General features: G+C 45.1%; 2 protein-coding genes across 2 annotated transcripts in view; both read right to left on the bottom strand.

The window, feature by feature from the left end:
- Window positions 1–1006: 1006 nt before the first annotated feature.
- ZNF641 (zinc finger protein 641) lies at window positions 1007–16716 on the bottom strand. Its single transcript, XM_040488302.1, has 6 exons — window positions 16577–16716; window positions 13627–13835; window positions 12894–12985; window positions 11610–11739; window positions 10611–10724; window positions 1007–9782 (listed from the first exon to the last, which is right to left on the bottom strand). The coding sequence occupies exons 2-6, from the start codon at window positions 13808–13810 to the stop codon at window positions 9028–9030; spliced, it is 1275 nt and encodes a 424-aa protein (XP_040344236.1). The 5' UTR covers window positions 13811–13835; window positions 16577–16716; the 3' UTR covers window positions 1007–9027.
- Window positions 16223–18049, bottom strand: part of LOC121039013 (olfactory receptor 1440-like) — a 24736-nt gene continuing 22909 nt past the window's right edge. Inside the window, exons 2-3 of the mRNA XM_040489028.1 lie at window positions 16800–17020; window positions 16223–16662 (exon numbers count right to left, since the gene is read on the bottom strand). Of these exons, the coding sequence (XP_040344962.1) occupies window positions 16223–16662; window positions 16800–17020 (661 nt within the window). The remainder of the gene's footprint in view (window positions 16663–16799; window positions 17021–18049) is intronic.

Raw genomic sequence — 18049 nt, 5'->3', positions numbered from 1 at the left:
AATCAGAGAATAGGGAGCCATCTGAAAAGAGGCTGTGAAAAACATTGTCTATTGAACACAATTGGAACAAAGTTAATCAGATGTCCTTGTGATAGCCAGATGTATTGCCCCTTTATAGTCCTGAGAGGTTTTATTATTTCATTTTTATTTTAGAGAAAGTGTGAATCAGGGAGAGGCAGAGAGAGGGGGAGAGAATCCCAAGGAGGCTCCACACTGTCAGTGTGGAGCTTGATGCGGGGCTCGAACCCACAAATCATGAGATCATAACCTGAGCCGAAGTTGAGTGCTTAACTGACTGAGCCACCCAGATGCCCTTATAGTTCTGGAAAGTTTTTACCTAAAGAATCAGATGATCTAGAACTAGATGCCTTTTCTCCTAAGATGGGATGCAAAACAGGGGCAAACATTTTTCTAGATTTCCTAAGAACCATCACAGTTCTGTTTGTGTTGTGATGATTTCATTTAAGCAAATTTCCATCCATTCAGTCAGTACATTTATTGAATTTATTAAGTGTCAGATCCTGACTATAATAGCTATCAATGGTCACTACAGATTATTTTTCATTCATAAGCTTTTGGGTGGCTGTACTCCAATGAAATATAAGAAATGACTTTACTCATTGGCAAGCTATCCAGATTATCTAGATTATAATAATAGCTGGGTACTTCTGTGAAAGGAATTCCCAAGAATAGGTAATCTCATCCCAAGTGTTCACTAATAACTAAATGCCTACAAGATTCTGGGTGCTTTGCTGAATAAAGATGGATAAAGCATAATCCCCACTTCTCACTGCTCACACTCTAGTGCCATATTTGGGTATTTAACTTTAGTCAGAGCAAATGGAACATCCCTGACCTCAATTCTTTGCTTTCAACTGCCTAGTCGATGATGATGATCAGAAAATTGTTGGACTTTAGAGTTGTAACAAAGCTTAGATGCCCTTTTGCATCAACTATTCAATGGTTGTTGATAAAACAGTTAACAAAAAATACAAATGGCCTTTAGAAATGTGAAAAAGATACAATTTTACTCATAAGAGAGATGCACATTAAAACAATAAGATAACATTTTTAATCAATTCAAAGGTTTTGAGAACCTACTCCATTGGTAAGGCTGTGGGGGAACAGGCACTCACAACACTAGTGAGAGTGTAAATGGAGGGTATTTCCCTTTTACAATTACAAATATCCTTTGACCCAGCAGAACCACTTTATCTCTTAGATGTAAATGCATTTGTGAAAAGACTTATGTCCAACGTATTCAGTACAGCACTGCAGTAACAGAAAAGGAAATAATCTAAATTTTACCAGGGGCCTGGTTAAACTGAAGCTTCCATAAAGTGAAATAGCATGCAGCTGTAAAAAGGGGGGATTCTCTATGTATTATGACAAGCTCCCAAAGATATGTTAAGTGAAAAAACAATTTGGGACATTGAGTATACCATACTACCCTTTGTGTAAAATGGAGGAAAATATACCTCTTTGTAATTGTATAAAATTCTGGCAAGATACACACAAAAAAACTGCTTCTCTACTGTAAGGGGAACATGATGGGAATGGCAGAGGATACGTAGAAATGAGACTCTTTACTATATCTTTTTTTTTTTTGTATTTGTTTTCAGAATCAAGTGAATTGTAACTTGTTCAAAAATAAAGTAGAAAATTCCATGTAGTTGTTATAGTTTTTTCATTTATAAGATGGTTTGTACTTTTGCATGCATTATTTCATTTCATTTTCACCTCAGTCTCTTAGATCTTAAGTGAAAAAGCTAATGTTTAGAAAATGTGCACTTTAGAAATTGACTTTTAACTGTGAATCCAGTGCTCTCTTGTCTACAATTATTGATGTCAGTTGGGGTCTCATCATCTACTCAGTAACTCTCCAAGATATCTTTTCGATGTAGGTAAAGATCAGAAGTTAGGATTCACTTCTACATTGAGTGTTTTGGTAACTTAGAGGATTTTTGTGGGGGAGGGTGTTCTTAAACACATTGTGGGGTTTTCAGAACATGCAAGCATCTCCATTTGTCAGTGGTCTCAAAGCAGTAGCTCTCTCCTGTCCCTGCTCCTCTGGGGAGCTCTGAAATGGCAAGGCAGTGTGGTTGGGCTAGAAATGCCTAGCAAGGACAAGAAGACATTCTGGGAAATTAATGTAGAGGCACCATGTCAGAAAGGGAGTTTGAAAAAGAGAAAAGCCAAAGGATTTGGAAGAGAGGAACTGAAGACTGGGGGGGGGGAGGTTCAGCATGAGGCCCGTGGATGGGGCTGGGAAAGGCACTGATAGAGGGGAGTAAGGAGAGGAAGTCAGGATTCCAATAGACCACTGGAGCTGGCAGAAAGAACAGGGCCCTCAGTGAACAATCATGGCTGGGTTTCTCCTCCCCCTGTTGTCAATTCCTTCCTTCCTCCTTTTCTGGTTAGGAGAAAGACCAGACTTGTCAAGAGTATTACTCCAAGTGACAGTGGGAAGTTAAGAGTGAACATAAGAAAATAGGGAAACCTGAAGCACCGAGGTAGGTGCCAAAACAGTCTGGCTGGTGTTCAGAAAGCTGCAGAGGCAGATTGTCCCCTAAACAGTAGGCTTGAAGCTCCATTAAGGCAACTCCCACGGAGGAAGAGCAAAGCCTTTGGGATGCACTCAAGGCCTGGGGAATGGCTCCTTCCCCTCTTCCCCATGTCCCATGAAGCTCCATAGGTGGGAGGTTGTGTCAGTGGATCAGAGGCTAGTGGTGTCCATGACAGCTTCCCATGTTTACTCCCACACGAATTTTATTCTTTTACCTTATTCTCTTGATCCCCTTTGCCATATGCTCATCCTCTTTATCCACAAGGGTGAGTATGTCTGGTGGACCCAGTTCCTGCCTAACCCCATCTATGCATGCCTCCTCTGGCTCCCCCCACCAAATCTCCAATTACTGTAAATTTGCCTAGGGGGTCAATTCATAGTCACCATCATCACCTCAGTTTCCAGACTTGGGTTCAGCACTTTAAGGGTCTCCCAAGAGCAGGGTCAGCACTTGAATGACCCCGAGATGGAGGGCCTTCTTATATTTGCTCCCTAGACCCTTACCTGCCTTACCCTAGGCCCAGTCCTGCTCAGCAATCTCCTTTTCCCAGCTCCAGGTTGGGTGAAGACCAGGGGAGGGACATCTGGAAGCCAGGACACCAAGAGAGAGATGGGGAGGCCTAATTTGTGGCATCTCAAGGTTTATGTTTTTGGGAGAAGCAGTGAAGGGGCTCACGCATGACTGTGTGACTCCTCCCAGAGCTGTCTGGTATCTCCCACTCTGTTGCAGTCTTTTGATCATGAGAGAAGAGCTGAGAATGGAGGGAAGAGGAGAGGAGAGGACTGAGAGAGGAAATCAGTGACACAGCCAATAAGACCTTTATTCAACTGACAGGGACCATGGGGAGCATATTAGAGACCCCTAAGGATACAGACAAAGGTCCCCAGTGGGTAACCCATGGGAAATTCACAGTCCATCAGAGGGAATCAAGTCAGACAAGAGCTAGAAATCCAGCAGGCACAGAGCAGTTGGGTTGGATGGCAAGTGGGCATACACTCCCAAAACTTCCTGGAAGAGTGTGCCTTGGTGTGCAGTATCATGAGACATGGCAGGAAAGTGGTGCCAGGGAGGGCTCAGTTGAGGAACATGCTGAGTACAGGGACCATGGTCACACTTGATTTCCCAGGCCTGGAAGAGCCAGTGCCTGGCACATAGTGAGATTGCCAAAAATGGCTTATAAAATTGAGAGGGATTCTCAGGAGCCACAAAAGACAGGAAGAGATTGAGTAAATTAAAGTAGCAAAAAGTAGAAACCCACTTTGGAAGCTAAATCTAGGGAAGAAGAGCCTGTAGGGAATGGAGTGTAGGGCCTGGACTTGGCAGTATGGACAACCTCTTAGCCAGGCTAGGATGTGGGGAAGGGTGAGAGAGAGAAAGAGATGCAGGGTGGTAAGATGGCAGCTAAGCTGCTAGAGCCAAGCCAAGGACTGGAGGGAAGAAAGTGGGAAGTATGAGTACTTGACCCTGCTTTGTAGGCTTACAGCTGACAAACTGGACAACAGGCAGAGGGATGGAGGGGCTCATGGTGGAACGGAACTAGCTAGAAGCCTAAAGACAATAACTATGATGGAAAGAGAAGGATAGGGATTAGGAAGAACATATATCCTTAGGAAGGTGAAGCATTCCCCAGGCAAAACAAAACGAAAAGCTACTAAACCAAACCAACTGAAAAAGAGAAATGGGAGTGAAGAATGGAGGAGGAGCTCCATTTATTGGGAAAATGAAGGCAGTAACTGGAAAAGCAAGAGAGAGAGACCCTGAAGACTGGAGTTGAAGAAAACTGTAGCTAAGCTTCTCCACCTTGGAGAGAGGAGCTGATCACCTCCAAAGAGACTTAGGTTCACTCCAACCTTTTGACCTTGGAGAGCCCCACAGGAGTGGTCATTTTAGTTCAGTCTGTCCTCATGAGTTTGGTTAGGAGAGGATCTAGAGGTAACAGGACCAGGGCCTGCAAGACAGGCCCCTTCTTGCAGCCTGAATTGGACCGAATCTTCAAGCAGGAAATGCATTTTTGACACAGGTGCCATGGCTTAATTGATTACAACTCTACCTGGTAAATGGAGTCTGGGTTCAAATCTCACTTCTGTCACATATTACTAAATGAGCCTGGTTCTTTCTTGTGTCCTGGGGACTCTCCAGTACTTCTGTTGCCCTTGTCCATAGGGTATGCCAATTCATGGTTAGAAATCCCTTGCATGGTACCTCATTGGTCTCCAATGCAATTGTGAGGTTGGAAAACTTGGTTCCTTAAGGGCTTGGGAGAGCTGGCCTTACCCTCTATCCTGTGCTAAATATCCACCTTGCAAGCCTCCAGGGCAACTTATTAGGCCTGGAGAAGGACCACTAACTAGCAAAGGAGGACCATTTCCTTGGATGTTGGTTTTTCAGTTTTACATTGGATTTCCTTTCTTTGAGGTATCTTCTCCTTTTTATCCTTTCAGATTTCTGGACCCGTGAATCCTCAGGGCCCATTTTAGAAGCTCTAGCCCCAGTAAGTCACGGCACATTGGTAGTTGCCCCCCACCCCCAAACACACAATTTCTAAAATTGTTGCCTAACCCAGTCCTTTCACCGATTTAAGGGTGCGGAAAGACCTTGGGACTCAAGGGAACCAGAAATGAAGAGAAACTAGCCTGGAGAGGTTGCAGAAAATAAATGTGGCAGCAGGGGTTTAAAGATTTCCCTCCCTCTCTCCCCATTTGAAGAGGGTGAGGTACCACTGATTGAAGTGGAACTTGAATCTCCTAGCCAGTGATTCTCAAACTTTAGTATACATCAGATATTCTTGAAGGCAAGTGAAGACTGATTGCTGGGCTCCACTCCCAGAGTGTCTGATTCAGTTTGTTTGGGATGGAGCCTGAGAATTTGCATTTCTAAAACAAGTTCCCAGGCGATGTCCATGTTGCTGGTTCAGAGACCACCTTTTGAGACCCAAGGCCTAATATAGCACTCCAGGAATAGAAGGAAATTTTGCCAGCTCAGGATCTCTAAGGGGTATATGGGAATAGATTTCACTTTTCTGTTACTGCCCAGCCTCACTCACCCCCATCCAGTGCATTCATCTGAATAGGAATGGAAAGAACATATCTTCTGGCATCTCTGGTTCTGAGTCAGGGCTCACCTTGCCCTTGATGGAAATAAGGAAACAGTGGTTTGAGTGCAGAAGTGCTGGAAAGAAAAGGACTTTGTCACAAATTATCACCCCTTTAGCTCCCGGAAGGAGCTAAACAAGGGAAAACTTTTTCTTTCCACTTCTACTATCAGAGCTAAGGCTTAAAATGTAAATGACTCTGGGAAAAGCTAATACTTTGAGTTATCTCCTCCAGTGTAAGGGATTCTTTGAAGACATACTTTGATGGAATAGAAAGGGAGGACACTTGGGCCCTGAACAGGGTAGAGGCACCACAGAAAGAAAAGGTGACAGGTTTCTGAAGATGGACTTCCCCATTTTACATTTGCCCAGAGAGAACACAGAGACAGTTTTTTTTATTTAAAGGGGATGGGTGGACACGTGGCAAAGCAAGTTGGGAGAAAGATGGGAGTTTGAGACTGATTCCCTATGGGACAAATCATTCAAATCTATTCACCCATCTGATGGCTGTTGCTTATTTTATTTTTCATCCAAGGGAAGTGGTGTTGGACCGAGGTAGAGAAGACAGTGGTATACCAGAAATGCCCTAAGATGTCCTTTCTGCAGAAGGCCCTTAGACTCCATGATGCCTTTCATTTGGGTATTACGACTGCCCCCACACTTTGGGGGCTTCGCTTACTCTCCTTACATTTACTAAAACAGATCAAAGGCTGGAGGTTAACATTTGGTTATTAAGAGGTGTAATCTGATAGTACAGGGAGTCACCTCCCACAGGTCTTTAAAACAAAGTTTGTGAGGAGCTGGATTTGTTAGCATGTCATCGTTTTAAAAAATATAAGTAGAATGTAAGCAATACTCTTGTAGTCATTAAAGACTAGACTCTGTCTTTATCCCCTATTGCCTCTGATATCTTAGTCCTTAAAATACTTAGCGATCCTTGCCCTGTAATTCTTGACACAAATATATAATGACCATACTGGGTCAGGGTAACTCCCTATGATCCCAGATTAGTGATTCCATGGATAGGCTCTGAACCTGCTAAATGTATATATAAAGCAGAGTGAATTGCTAATGTCTGTTATTCTCAAAAAGTGAGTTTCTGGTTTTTATCAGATTCCCAAAAGGGTCTATGATCTAAAATAGGTTCTGAACCATTGCTTACATAGAGCTGATCTGCATTAATGAATGAGGTGTAGTGGGAGGGTAAAAGAAATGGTATAGCCCAGTTTTACCACTGGAATCCAATACTCTCCTAGTCCCTGGGGTATCTCCTAATACTAATCCTCAAATGTTCCTTTCTCTGAGGACCTTATAAAGGGCTGGCCATTTTGCTCTATTACTAGGAACGTAAGCAAGAACAGTACATTCCAAGCAAAGAAGGAAGGCTGCTCTGAGCACCAGAAGGGAGGCAGGGGCTCGGCTGCTCAACTCATATACACTCTAAGAAGCCAAGTCAACAAAATGGCCCTATTTTCAGCTCCATCTGGGTCCAGAACTCTGAAGAGCTGTGATTCACCCAGTTTTTCCTAAGCAAATGGGACAGTCATTAAACTAGACCGTTGCAGCTTACTTCCTCTTGCCTCTCTAGATAATTCCACCAATTGTGGTTGAGAAATAAGTTAAGGACAAACCAGAGTCTAAGCATTAAAGAGAAACTACCCCACTTTCATCCACTTTGCTCCTTTCTCTCCCTAACCCCAAACTGCTCTTACATACAAGATCATTTTTAAATTATAAGCTTGGTATTAACACATTATCAATAAAGCAAAACAATGACCAACTTATCAACCAACAGATGTTAGAATACTTATGTAAGTCCTGGAGTTAAGAGTCTTAGTGTGGATACCTGTCCAGAATTGGGAAGAAAACCCAATGCATTACCCTGCATCAGCTGAAAAGCTAAACCAAGTTTCCCTCAAGTTTCCCTCAAGTTCTGTTTCTGGGAGAATGAGATCCCCAAGAAAAACTGTCTCCTTGATGAGGCAATCAAGGTCAAATAAGAATGATGACAACAACCTGCAAGCACTGTGATTCCTGCCCTAATTTCCCAGCACTAAAACAAGACAAAGAAACCCACTAAGCACTAAGCTTCTATATGCAACTTACTTGAAATCAACAAGAAACAGCTCACCTCACTGAGGATGGGTCTTTCTCTCTCCTCCCAGGCCAAAAGAATCTGTGGCCAGGAGAGTCAGACCTAGACATATATATCCACGTTTGTCTTGATCTCACTAATACTGGAGAAGACATTATATCTCAACTCCCACAACTTAACCCATCACTTAACCCTTTCCATGAGGGCTCTCTTAATTGCTCAGCTTACTTCCTATCTTGAAACAAAACAAAAACTCCCATACAATCCCTACTACCCTCATCCCCAGAAAACAGCCCCTAGAAAATCTAGCTTGTACAGTTTGCACTTTGCATGCTCTCTGAATTCAAAGACCCTGCACACAGATACACATAGACACATAAAGACACAGATAAGAGAAGAGGGGTCTGTTCAAGGGGATAAAGTTTTTTCTTCCGTGTGGGCCTGGGTTACTTGAGGGTATAAGTCCATCTCTTAGCATTGTATGTAGGGTGATCTCTCAGCTGGATATATGTATGAAGAGGATGAAGAGAGTAGGAATAGGGGGTGAAAAGGTTCTTGTTTCTATTTTTCAGGAGGTAGGGGTAAGAGGTGTGGATGTGTATTTCGATGATCTGGTTAAGGGTGATGGACCCACACAGGAATGAGGTCTGCCCCTCAGCTTTCATTTGGATAAAAAAAAGGGGGACTCTGGGTACCTGATCACTATTTCTTTCCTGTTTCCTCATTACTCTCTAACCCAGTGTTCACCAGTGTGTTTCATGGAGTCACCAGTTCTGTGGGATGTAAGATAGAAAGGATACTGAGGTCAAATAAATTTAGGAAACACTGCATTAAAAGAGGCTTAACAATTCCCTGTACCCAGAAAGTTCTCAGAGCCTTTAATATGCTAATATGGTCTTTCTCTATATATAGAGAGAGGATATAATAGTTACAGTATACAAAGGTGGTACTCAAATATTTAACTGGGATAGCATAGGCTCCAACCACTCGGCTTGGACCTCAGTAATAAACTCCCTTGAGAATGGGCTCAGGCTGAATATCAGCCCATGTAGTAAGCACTGTTTCCTAAAGTTTTGCCCAAAGGACTCATCTTGTGTGGTATCTCACAGAACTGGTGAGAAATGTCTGGCCAATGTTGGAACCTCATCTTTCCAGGCATGGAGCCAGGGCTCATGATTCTGGCCATTGGGGTGCAGGAGAGGGGCAGCTCTGGGAGAGACTCCTGGTAGCACCAGCTGCTGATAGATGTGACACAGCTGCAGCAGAAACAGATCTCAAAAGACAGATGTCCCTCTGTCCCAGCTGCTCCGGGGACTTTGTCCCTGGTGGGTCAGCAGGTGCCTGTCCAGGTGATGTTTACGGCCAAAGCTCTTTTCACAGCGAGGGCACTGGAAGGGCTTCTCCCCAGTATGGGTCAGCCAGTGTCTCACCAGGTGGTGCCGTCGGCCAAAGCTCTTCCCACACTCAGTGCACACATGGCACTTTGGCACTGGTGGGGCCCGCTGCCGTTTCCTAGCCCCAGGGCTCTCTCCAACCTCTTGGCCCTTGCAGGATTTGCCTTCCGCATGCACTCTCTGGTGGCTGGCTAGATGGGAGTTGCATCGGAAATTCTTGCCACACTCAGAGCACCTGCTGGGCTTGTCATGTAGGTGGGTTTTCTGGTGCCGGATCAGGTGATGTCTTCGCCCGAAGCTCTTTTCACACTTGAGGCAGCTGTAGGGCCGCTCCCCAGTGTGTGTTTGCTGGTGCCTGGCAAGGTGGGAGCCCCACACAAACTGTTTCCCACATTGGGGGCATGTGTGCGGTCTTAACAGGGAATCCATCTCTGTGCTACATAGAAGGGTTGAGAAGCTATCTTCCTGAAGAAAAGGTGGACCCAGGAGCATTCCTCTGGAGCTCCTGGGCATGGAATCCCAGCTCTCATCCTGCTCTGGGTTCCAGAGAACAGTATCTTCAGACACACTAGATAACATTCTGGGAGGTTCTGCTTCTAGTTCAGGGGTATCACCCTCGTGCTCACTGCCATCTCCTGTGGAGAAGGGAAAATACCAACCCCAAGAGGGGAGTCACAAGAGAGTACCCCAGGACCCAAGTCATAGGTGAGGTAGTATGATTCCTGTTAGGGCCTAAACCTTACCCCACAAGGGCTGAGAGAACAGGCTCTAATGTTGTATAAGACAGTGCAAGAGGTGCAGAGGTTAAAAGCCTAGACTTAGGAAGCAGATTACCCAATTTTGAATCTCAGCTTTCCCACTTAACTTCTGTAAGCCTTCATTTTCTCTTCTGTAAAATGGGAATAATTATAAGATAAATGTTATAAGATAGATAGTAGAGTACCTGCACATAGTGAGCACTTAGTAAATGGTCTATGCTATTGTTGCTATTTATTTATTATTATGAGCATAGGTGGAGAGAGTTAAGAAATGTGCTGCAATCCTCACCGGCTGAGTGACCACCTGTCAGCAATACAAGAGACATTTTGGAAAGCATTTACCATAACATCAACAATAACAACAACAACAACTAACATTTATTGAGTGCTTATTATGTGCCTGGTACTGTTCTACTATGTTAACATATTTAAATCTCACAGTAATATATGGATGAGGAACCCAAAGAGGGGTGAATTTCTTTGCCAAGGTCCCCCAGGTGTGGTCCTAGATTACAATCCACAAAGTTTGGCTCTAGACCCTACCTTCTAAACCTTTCTGCTACACTGTCTTGCTGTTGAAGAAAAATATCTCTATACTTTTTGACTCCGTAACTCGCTGAGCAGAGGAGGGATTAGACGGACATGTAATGATGACACTCCAAGAGGGGTGAAGGAAGTGGCTGAAAGTCTATTGTAGGTGCTTACCTGTATATGTGACCCTCAGGATGTCCCTCTCCTCTAAGTCTTGGGGGTCAGGGACCCATTGTTCTTCCCCTCCTTCTAGTTGAGAAAGCATGTCCAGTTTGGGAATTGGAAATCCTGCCCATGGGAAAGGAAAACAGAGATGTCAATGAGTTCAACTGTAATTATCTATTTCTGACAAAAAGCTATTTCCTAGATTACTCCTTGGAACTGAAGACAAAAGAAGGCCAGATATAGGCCTCTCTCCCCAAGCCCCCATGTGATTTCTCTTAAGTCCCTCTTCTTTCTTTTAGAAAATCACATTCTCTTCCCTAGTGTGTCTGTTCTCTTCTACTCAAATTCCACTCGAATTTCAAATACTAGCACAACTGTGTTTAACTTCACTTAATTAGCCCTACTAGAGCTGTCCTACCCCCAGACTCCCATCTTACCCTAGATGGCCGCTGAGTTTCCAAGGACTCAGTTCTATCACTTAAATGTCCTCTCTGCTTTCTAAGAATCTCCCAATACCCAACCAAGGTGAGCCTAAAGTTCTCTTCTCCACAATTCAGCATTATTTTGCTGTTGTTTTTAAAAAATGACACCTCGGGGTGCCTGGGTGGCTTGGTCGGTTAAGCGTCCGACTTCGGCTCAGGTCATGATCTCACGGTCCGTGAGTTCGAGCCCCGCGTCAGGCTCTGTGCTGACAGCTCAGAGCCTGGAGCCTGTTTCAGATTCTGTGTCTCCCTCTCTCTCTGCCCCTCCCCTGTTCATGCTCTGTCTCTCTCTGTCTCAAAAATAAATAAACGTTAAAAAAAATTAAAAAATAAAAATAAAAAATGACACCTCACTTCCATTTTCCTTGAATTAGGCTTCATGCTCTTTCTCTGGTGAAAGCTTACACATATTGCCAGCCAGGGAAAGTACCCTAGACAGACGCTCTAGAGCATCAGCTCTAGAGCAGATGGCTCCATCCTCCCAGAGTATAATCTTATAAAAGTGGCTAGGGAAGATTATGCTTACTTAGAGAGACCACTATCCCACAGTTTTCCTGCATGACATATTCTCCATAAAAGTCTGTCTGAGAAGGATCCAGGCTCCGCCACTCCTCCTGAGAGAAGCACAGTGATACATCCTTGATGGTTACCAGGCCCTGAAACAAAATGTAGCATCATCTGTTAGTAATTGTTCGTTAAGGAAAATGTGATCTCAGTATAAAATGCTGAGACAGTAGAGGAGAGAGGAACAGGAGCATCTAGAAAGAGAATTTCCCAGAGATAGGGCATACAGTTTTGGTGAAGGGTAAATGAACAGAGGTGTAAAAGTAATGGTCAGTGAGTGAGTAAGGATAATGTCTCTTGAGGAGTTTCCCACTGGGACCATGGCAAGTTGGAGGCACGCTCCCTCACTGCTCATTGCTCCCTCTGTTTAATTATGGTGTCTGCCCAGTGCTTCCCACTTGCCTTATTTTTTTCATTGCAGAAATTGGGTACTAACATCTCCTTCCTCCACTTGACCTTTCCTTTTCTATCAGCACAAAATCATATAGATGAAACATTCTTTCTCGCCCTCCACCCATCATGCCATATCCCTATCTTTTGAGGTAGCATAGTATGGTGGCTAGAAGCCCAGATTCTTGAGCCAAATGACTCCTGGCTCTGCCACTTATTAGCAGTTTGGCCATACACAAGTGCTTCAATCTTATCCTACCCTATTTTCTCATCTGTACAATGGGCATAATTGAGTTTCTCTCAGGGTTAAATGGGTTAATATATGTAAAGCGTTTAGAGAACCACAGCATGGTAAGCATTCTGGGAGTGTAGTTCTTCTGTGGTTCTTCCATTGCCTTCTGAATCTAAATCTCTCTGGCTCTGCCCCTCTTTACATCTTTCTGTTTTCTCTTTTTTTCCATAAATGCTCCACTGTCCACCCAGTCCTGCCTATTTTATGTTCTTCCAAACTTCCTTCAAGTATTTTCCTAATCTTTCCAGATTTTTTTTCTTAAAAGACATTAATAAATTGTTCTTAAAACAATACACAACCATCCATTAAAAACAAATTAACCATAGCACAACCATCCATTAAAAACAAATTAACCTCTAGGAATTCACCCTCTTCTTGTCAAGCCTCCACTCATTTTTTCAAGGGTGTGATGAGCCCCTTGGAAAGGAAAGAATCTGCTCAGTTATAAGATGGGGATACTATTAGTGATCATGCGAAATAACAAATCAATAGGGTGATGCTGAGGCTACAGAAAGGCAGTCGTGATGAGACCCTGGGAGAGGCTAAGGGAAGCACACGGCCCACCTGTGATCCTGCCGCAAGAAGTGCAGCTGCCATCTCCCAATCTCCGGTGCTCCCCTCCTGGGGAATGGCAGGAACCCAGGGGGCCGACTGAGCTGAAGAGAGGAAAGAGGAACCACTAGAGATGGACCATCCACCCTTTCCCAATAAGAGACTGGGCCCCATGTTAAAGGAGCTTAAGGGTCACACTGTCCTGTATTTTTGCCCACTGATAAAATTCAAATGCATACACCTAGTGGAAGAGACCTTTACTCAAAATATTCTGCAAGTTTATTGCAGGAGGATGGAGTGGGTTTTAGTAGAACTTATATGTCAGCCATCTCTACTGGACTAGCTGTGGTTTGAATTTGTATTATTTGAATGTAATTTTCACCTAGTAAAGTGCATCTCACTGGGTATGTTCTCAACAGTAATCAGAGCTGTTGTCACTTCCTTTGTCTCCCACATACAATACCACTAACCATGCACTTGCAGCATGTGGAGGGAATGATTATGCAAGAAACGGGAGAAACCCAGTTTCATGGTTTACAGAACCCAGGAGCTCCTTATACTCTGTGACCAGGGCGCAGGAAGAATGGACTAGTCCTGGTACTGGTTATGGTGTTCAGTCCATGGCAATTTGGGGGTTTTAACTCTGCTTTCAACATAGATTAAGAGACTACTCTTTGTACTGTGCTCTCCCCTCCCCGCTACCCAAACCCACACACACACACACACACACCCTCCAGGCTCTTACCCTTCTCCTGAAGGGACTGTGGCTCCTCTTCAAGGTCACAGCACAGGTGCTCCAGTGGCCCTGGTGCTGTTCTCCATGGCCCCTCTTCTTGACTTCCCCTTTCCACCTGAGGCTCTGTTCCATCCAGCTGGACATTCATTGACTCCCATCCTGTCCCCAGGACTGCTGTTTGTTCTGAAAGCATCTTTGCTGCAAACCCAAATTGTGACCTGAAACAAATTCATTATCAGCTGTGCCCATTAAAAATGTAAAGGGGTAATACTCCTAAGGGAGTTATGGAAAACAGCCCTAGGGATAAAAGATGAAACTGGGTACGAGAAGCTTGATGGAAGATGAATTTTAAAAGCTTGGTGTGTTCCAATCAACTAAGCCTGGGCCAGGCTTCTTGGAGAAATTAAGAAATGAGCAGGTGCTAAATAGCAAAGTCACTAACAGTTATTTTGGGGACCTCATGGTAGATACAGAATATCCCTGATGGCTGTAAGAACTTCATTTGAAAAAAAAAAAAAAACAATCCTGGAAATTCAAAAGCTATTCATTTCATTTCAACCACTGAAAATACAATAAAGTAAGCAATCTGGACACATGCAGGAAAGAATATGCACTGACTTCCACTCAACAAAAATGGATATAATCACATGTAAGATTTTCTGCCACAAATCCATTCTCATCAATTGGTTCAGAATGAAATGACTACTATAGGTGGCAGTCCCAGGCAAAGGTATGTGTGTGTCAGGAGCACACACCTCCCTTATGAGACTAAACCAAATGACACCTCACTTAAGCCTCAACAAAGGGACACAACCTCTCACTCTGATGCAGAAAATGAGAACTGGTAATAAATGTGGTACAAAGACCAATAACTCAGAAAGCAGAGGTAAAACTCCCAAGCAACCCTGACAGATAGGAGAAATTGTTAGTCAACGAGGAGTCGATGTCTGATGGAGAAAAGTAAAAAAGAAGAGAAAGTGTTTGAACCAAAAGTGGATAAAGGGGAAATAGTTGCTGCTAATATGACCTCACGGTGAATTCAAAGTCCTATGAGTTGAAACATAAGAAAGAACCTGAGACAGGAAAGATCCAGTCAGATCTCATTAGCAAAATATATTCAATTTTAAAGAAGGGTGTGAAGAAGCCAGAGTATGTTCCATCAGAAGAAACAAAAGTGGAGAAAGAGATGGGAAATATGGCCATTGGGAAAAAGTTAAAAGCAACAGATATAGTTTTCTCCTGTCTAGGAGAAAACAGAAGTGGTTTCTATCTCTGTGTACAGGTCTATTCTCTTGATTGCCAAGAGAAGAGATTTGGGTTAGATAACAAAAATTCTTAATAATAATCCTGTGGTGCATAGGACCAGGCTGTGGGCTTTTCTCCTCTCTGGACATCTTAGGGGTCAGGGCAGGTCTCACGTGTTGTTGACAAGGGATTCCCTGCCTCCTCGCAGACAAACAGTCTATGAGATGGCACAGAGAGCCCTTCTACTTGGCAACATCAGTGTGTGTGTGTGTGTGTGGTGTGATTTTTATTCAGTACCGAAGCCGTCAGAGCCAATGAAAGGCTTCCAAAAACAGGTCAGAACCTTGGTGAACTATCCTGGCTCACTCATACCCATTCAATGACATTTGCAAGAACCCAGAAGCCCAGGATAGGTAATGACAGATGTCAAGTCATTTATTTTCTTGCCTGTCTTTGACAGAAGAGGTAGGTGACAACCCTAAGCCCAATGCACAGGAAGGGAACAAATTATCCTTTCATCTCAGAAGTCCAAAGGAGTCTCAGGGCCTCATGGGAGCATCCTGGACTGATTCCCAGCTTAGGAGGTTTCCTTTTCAGAGACTTCTCATGAGAAAGGAAAATTCCCCATAAAGCAATTAAAGGGAAACTTCCATTTTAGCTTTCTCTTCTGAATCCAGCCCCTGTATTTGCCTCGTTTTTAACATATAAGGTGCCAATTCCCTCCCTTCACTGGAGGTCTTCCTTGTTTCTCAAGCTCCTTTTGAACATCCTCCCTCAGGGCTTTACCTACGGCTACTATCTGAACACCTGTCTCAAACTCCTTTCTCCATCCCCCCAGCAGCACAGTCCCTTGACGGGAAGCCTCCTTCTGCAGAGCTTACTGGGCTAGCTGTGAGCCTCTCCAGACTACTGGAGACTACTTTCCACAGAAAACCTGTGTAAGTGCTGGCAAAAATCTCAGCAGCAAGGGGGTGGCTACTTATCCTCACACTGCATTTCCTACATCTTCACTCTCTCAGAGACAGCACCTGGGCAGTTAAGGTGTCAGCCCTAACCAGGTTTCTCCTGGCTCCAGGATGTTCCCAGGCCTACTGGAGTCTGGGTTCTAGGGCTTGCATTTCTCACTTTTCCTCACATATCCGGGGCTCAAGCCACCTGCAGAAGTTTTTGCAGCCGGCGCTGTTGAATAGGGAAAAGGCGGTGTATCAAAATGAGTGGCCCAAGGGCACGAGGACGTGTCTCTCCCGTTCTGTCAGAGAACCCTGCCCTCCGCCCCGGGTGGGGCATGGGCGGGACGGGCGCCTGCTCCGGAGTAAGGTTGCTTCTTCCCTTCTTCTTGTCACAGTGCCCCTGGAGAGGGTCAGATTTCAGAGAATCCGAGAGGCTGAGCCGGGGCAGGGGAAGTGAGGTCAGAAAACAGGTTTCCCGTGAACTGGGGCAAGAGCAAGTCAAGAGAAAGGAGCCACGGGGTAACCTGTGCCCGAGTGACAGCGGTGGGAACCGCGGGGCCTGACAGCGACGCTGGGGACGGGGAAGCCTGGGCGAAGGCCGGACACAGAATGTCAGTGGGGCCAACCCCCCGGTTAAGGCAGCGACCGGAGGCCGCGTCGATCCTCCTCCCCGCCCCGTGGGTGACTGGGCCCCCACCCGCCTTCCCGGGAAGCCGGGCGTCCCTCCCTCCAGCCGCGACTAACTGCTGCTCGGCCCCACTCACCCCGGTCGGCTTGGCCTGCCGCCCGTGCCTCCCTCCTGGGCGCCGCCGGCCCCTCCCCTCCGCCCTCCGCTTCGTCGAGCCGCCGGCTGCTGAGCCAGCGACGGGCGGAGACCGCGGCCGGGCGGGCGCGGGTGGGGCGGGCACAGGAAATCCCCGCCCGCTTCCGGGGCTCGGCGGCGGCGGCGGCAAGGGGGAGGGGGCGGGGGCGGGGGCGGGGGTGGACCGTGGCCCCCACGCCCCCCATCGCTCAGGCCGGTAGAGCCGGGGACCTCCGCGCCCGCCGCCCCGGGACGCCGGATCCCGCCTACCGTGGCTGCCCACCCGCGCCGGCTCCCTGACTGACCATTTTCGGTCCCGGCCCTCGGCTTCCCACGGGGTTCTTTGCACACGGGTTCATTAATTACCCCGACATTTAATAACCGATCGTTGTATGCCAGACAATCGCTGTGAGAGCAAATTCTCAGGCAACAATCTGGAATTCGTTAAGGAGCTTGACTTGTAGGTTTCAAGGTAGCATGGATAGGGGGTTTGAGAGGGCATTGAGGAGGAGTCACTAATGCTGCTTGAGAGATCGTCAGGTTGACTTCAAGGACAAGGTGCTATCTGAAGTAGGCCTTGCAGCCGCATTGTCCAATTTGCGGGAGCCACTAGCCATATGTGGCTGCTGAACTCTCTGTATGTGGCTAGTCCAAATAGAGATGTGTTGTAACACACACACACACACACACACACACACACACACACACACACACACACACACACCAGGTTTGGAAGACTGAATTAACAAAATGTCAAATAGCTAATAAGCAGCATTTGGTATATATAGGACTAAATACATTACTTTGTTCTTAAATTTTTTTTTAATGTTTTTATTTTTGAGAGAGAGAGAGAGACTGTGAGCGGAGGAAGGACTGAGAGAAGGAGACACAATCTGAAGCAGGCTCCAGGCTCCGAATTGTCAGTGCAGAGCCCGATGGGGGCTCAAACTCACAAACCAGAAGACCATGATCTGAGGTGAAGTCGGTGGCTTAACTGACAGAGCCACCCAGGTAACCCTATAGGGTTAAATACATTATTAAAATTAATTTCACCTACTTTTTTTCACTTTTAAATATGGCTACTAAAATTATTAAATTATATATGTGGCTTGCTTATTTTTCTATTGGACAGAGCTACCTCGAAGCATTAAGATGAATTTGAGAAAGATGAGAAGGAATAAACTATGTTACCATTAGAACCTATTTATAATCTACAAATCACATTATTTCATTATCACAACAATTCTGTACAATTTTATAGACTTAAAAAATAAATGACTCACTTTAATGTCATAAGTGACAATCATTCCTTTAATATATATTTAGTTTTTGCTATGTGCCAGGCACTAAAACTAACTGCTGGCAGTCAGCGATCCCAAAGGAATTGTCTGTGTTTCAAGAACTCAGTCTTTGGAAACATAGGTCAACAAATATT

Source organism: Herpailurus yagouaroundi, unplaced genomic scaffold (assembly GCF_014898765.1).
Source record: "Herpailurus yagouaroundi ecotype Mexico unplaced genomic scaffold, PumYag 166, whole genome shotgun sequence".
In the NCBI taxonomy this organism is placed as follows: Eukaryota; Metazoa; Chordata; class Mammalia; order Carnivora; family Felidae; genus Herpailurus; species Herpailurus yagouaroundi.
Note: the sequence above shows the minus strand (reverse complement) of the source record. Positions and strands in the feature narration are given on the sequence as shown.

Bases quoted from the DNA above. Each gene is read 5' to 3' on its own strand.
- ZNF641 (XM_040488302.1), bottom strand. From the start codon at position 13,810: ATGCTTTCAGAACAAACAGCAGTCCTGGGGACAGGATGGGAGTCAATG. The intron at 12,986-13,626 runs GTAAGAGCCTGG...TCCTCTCTTCAG, and splicing joins ACAGTCCCTTCAGGAGAAGG to CTCAGTCGGCCCCCTGGGTT. The intron at 11,740-12,893 runs GTGGGCCGTGTG...ATTTTGTTTCAG, and splicing joins TTCTTGCGGCAGGATCACAG to GGCCTGGTAACCATCAAGGA.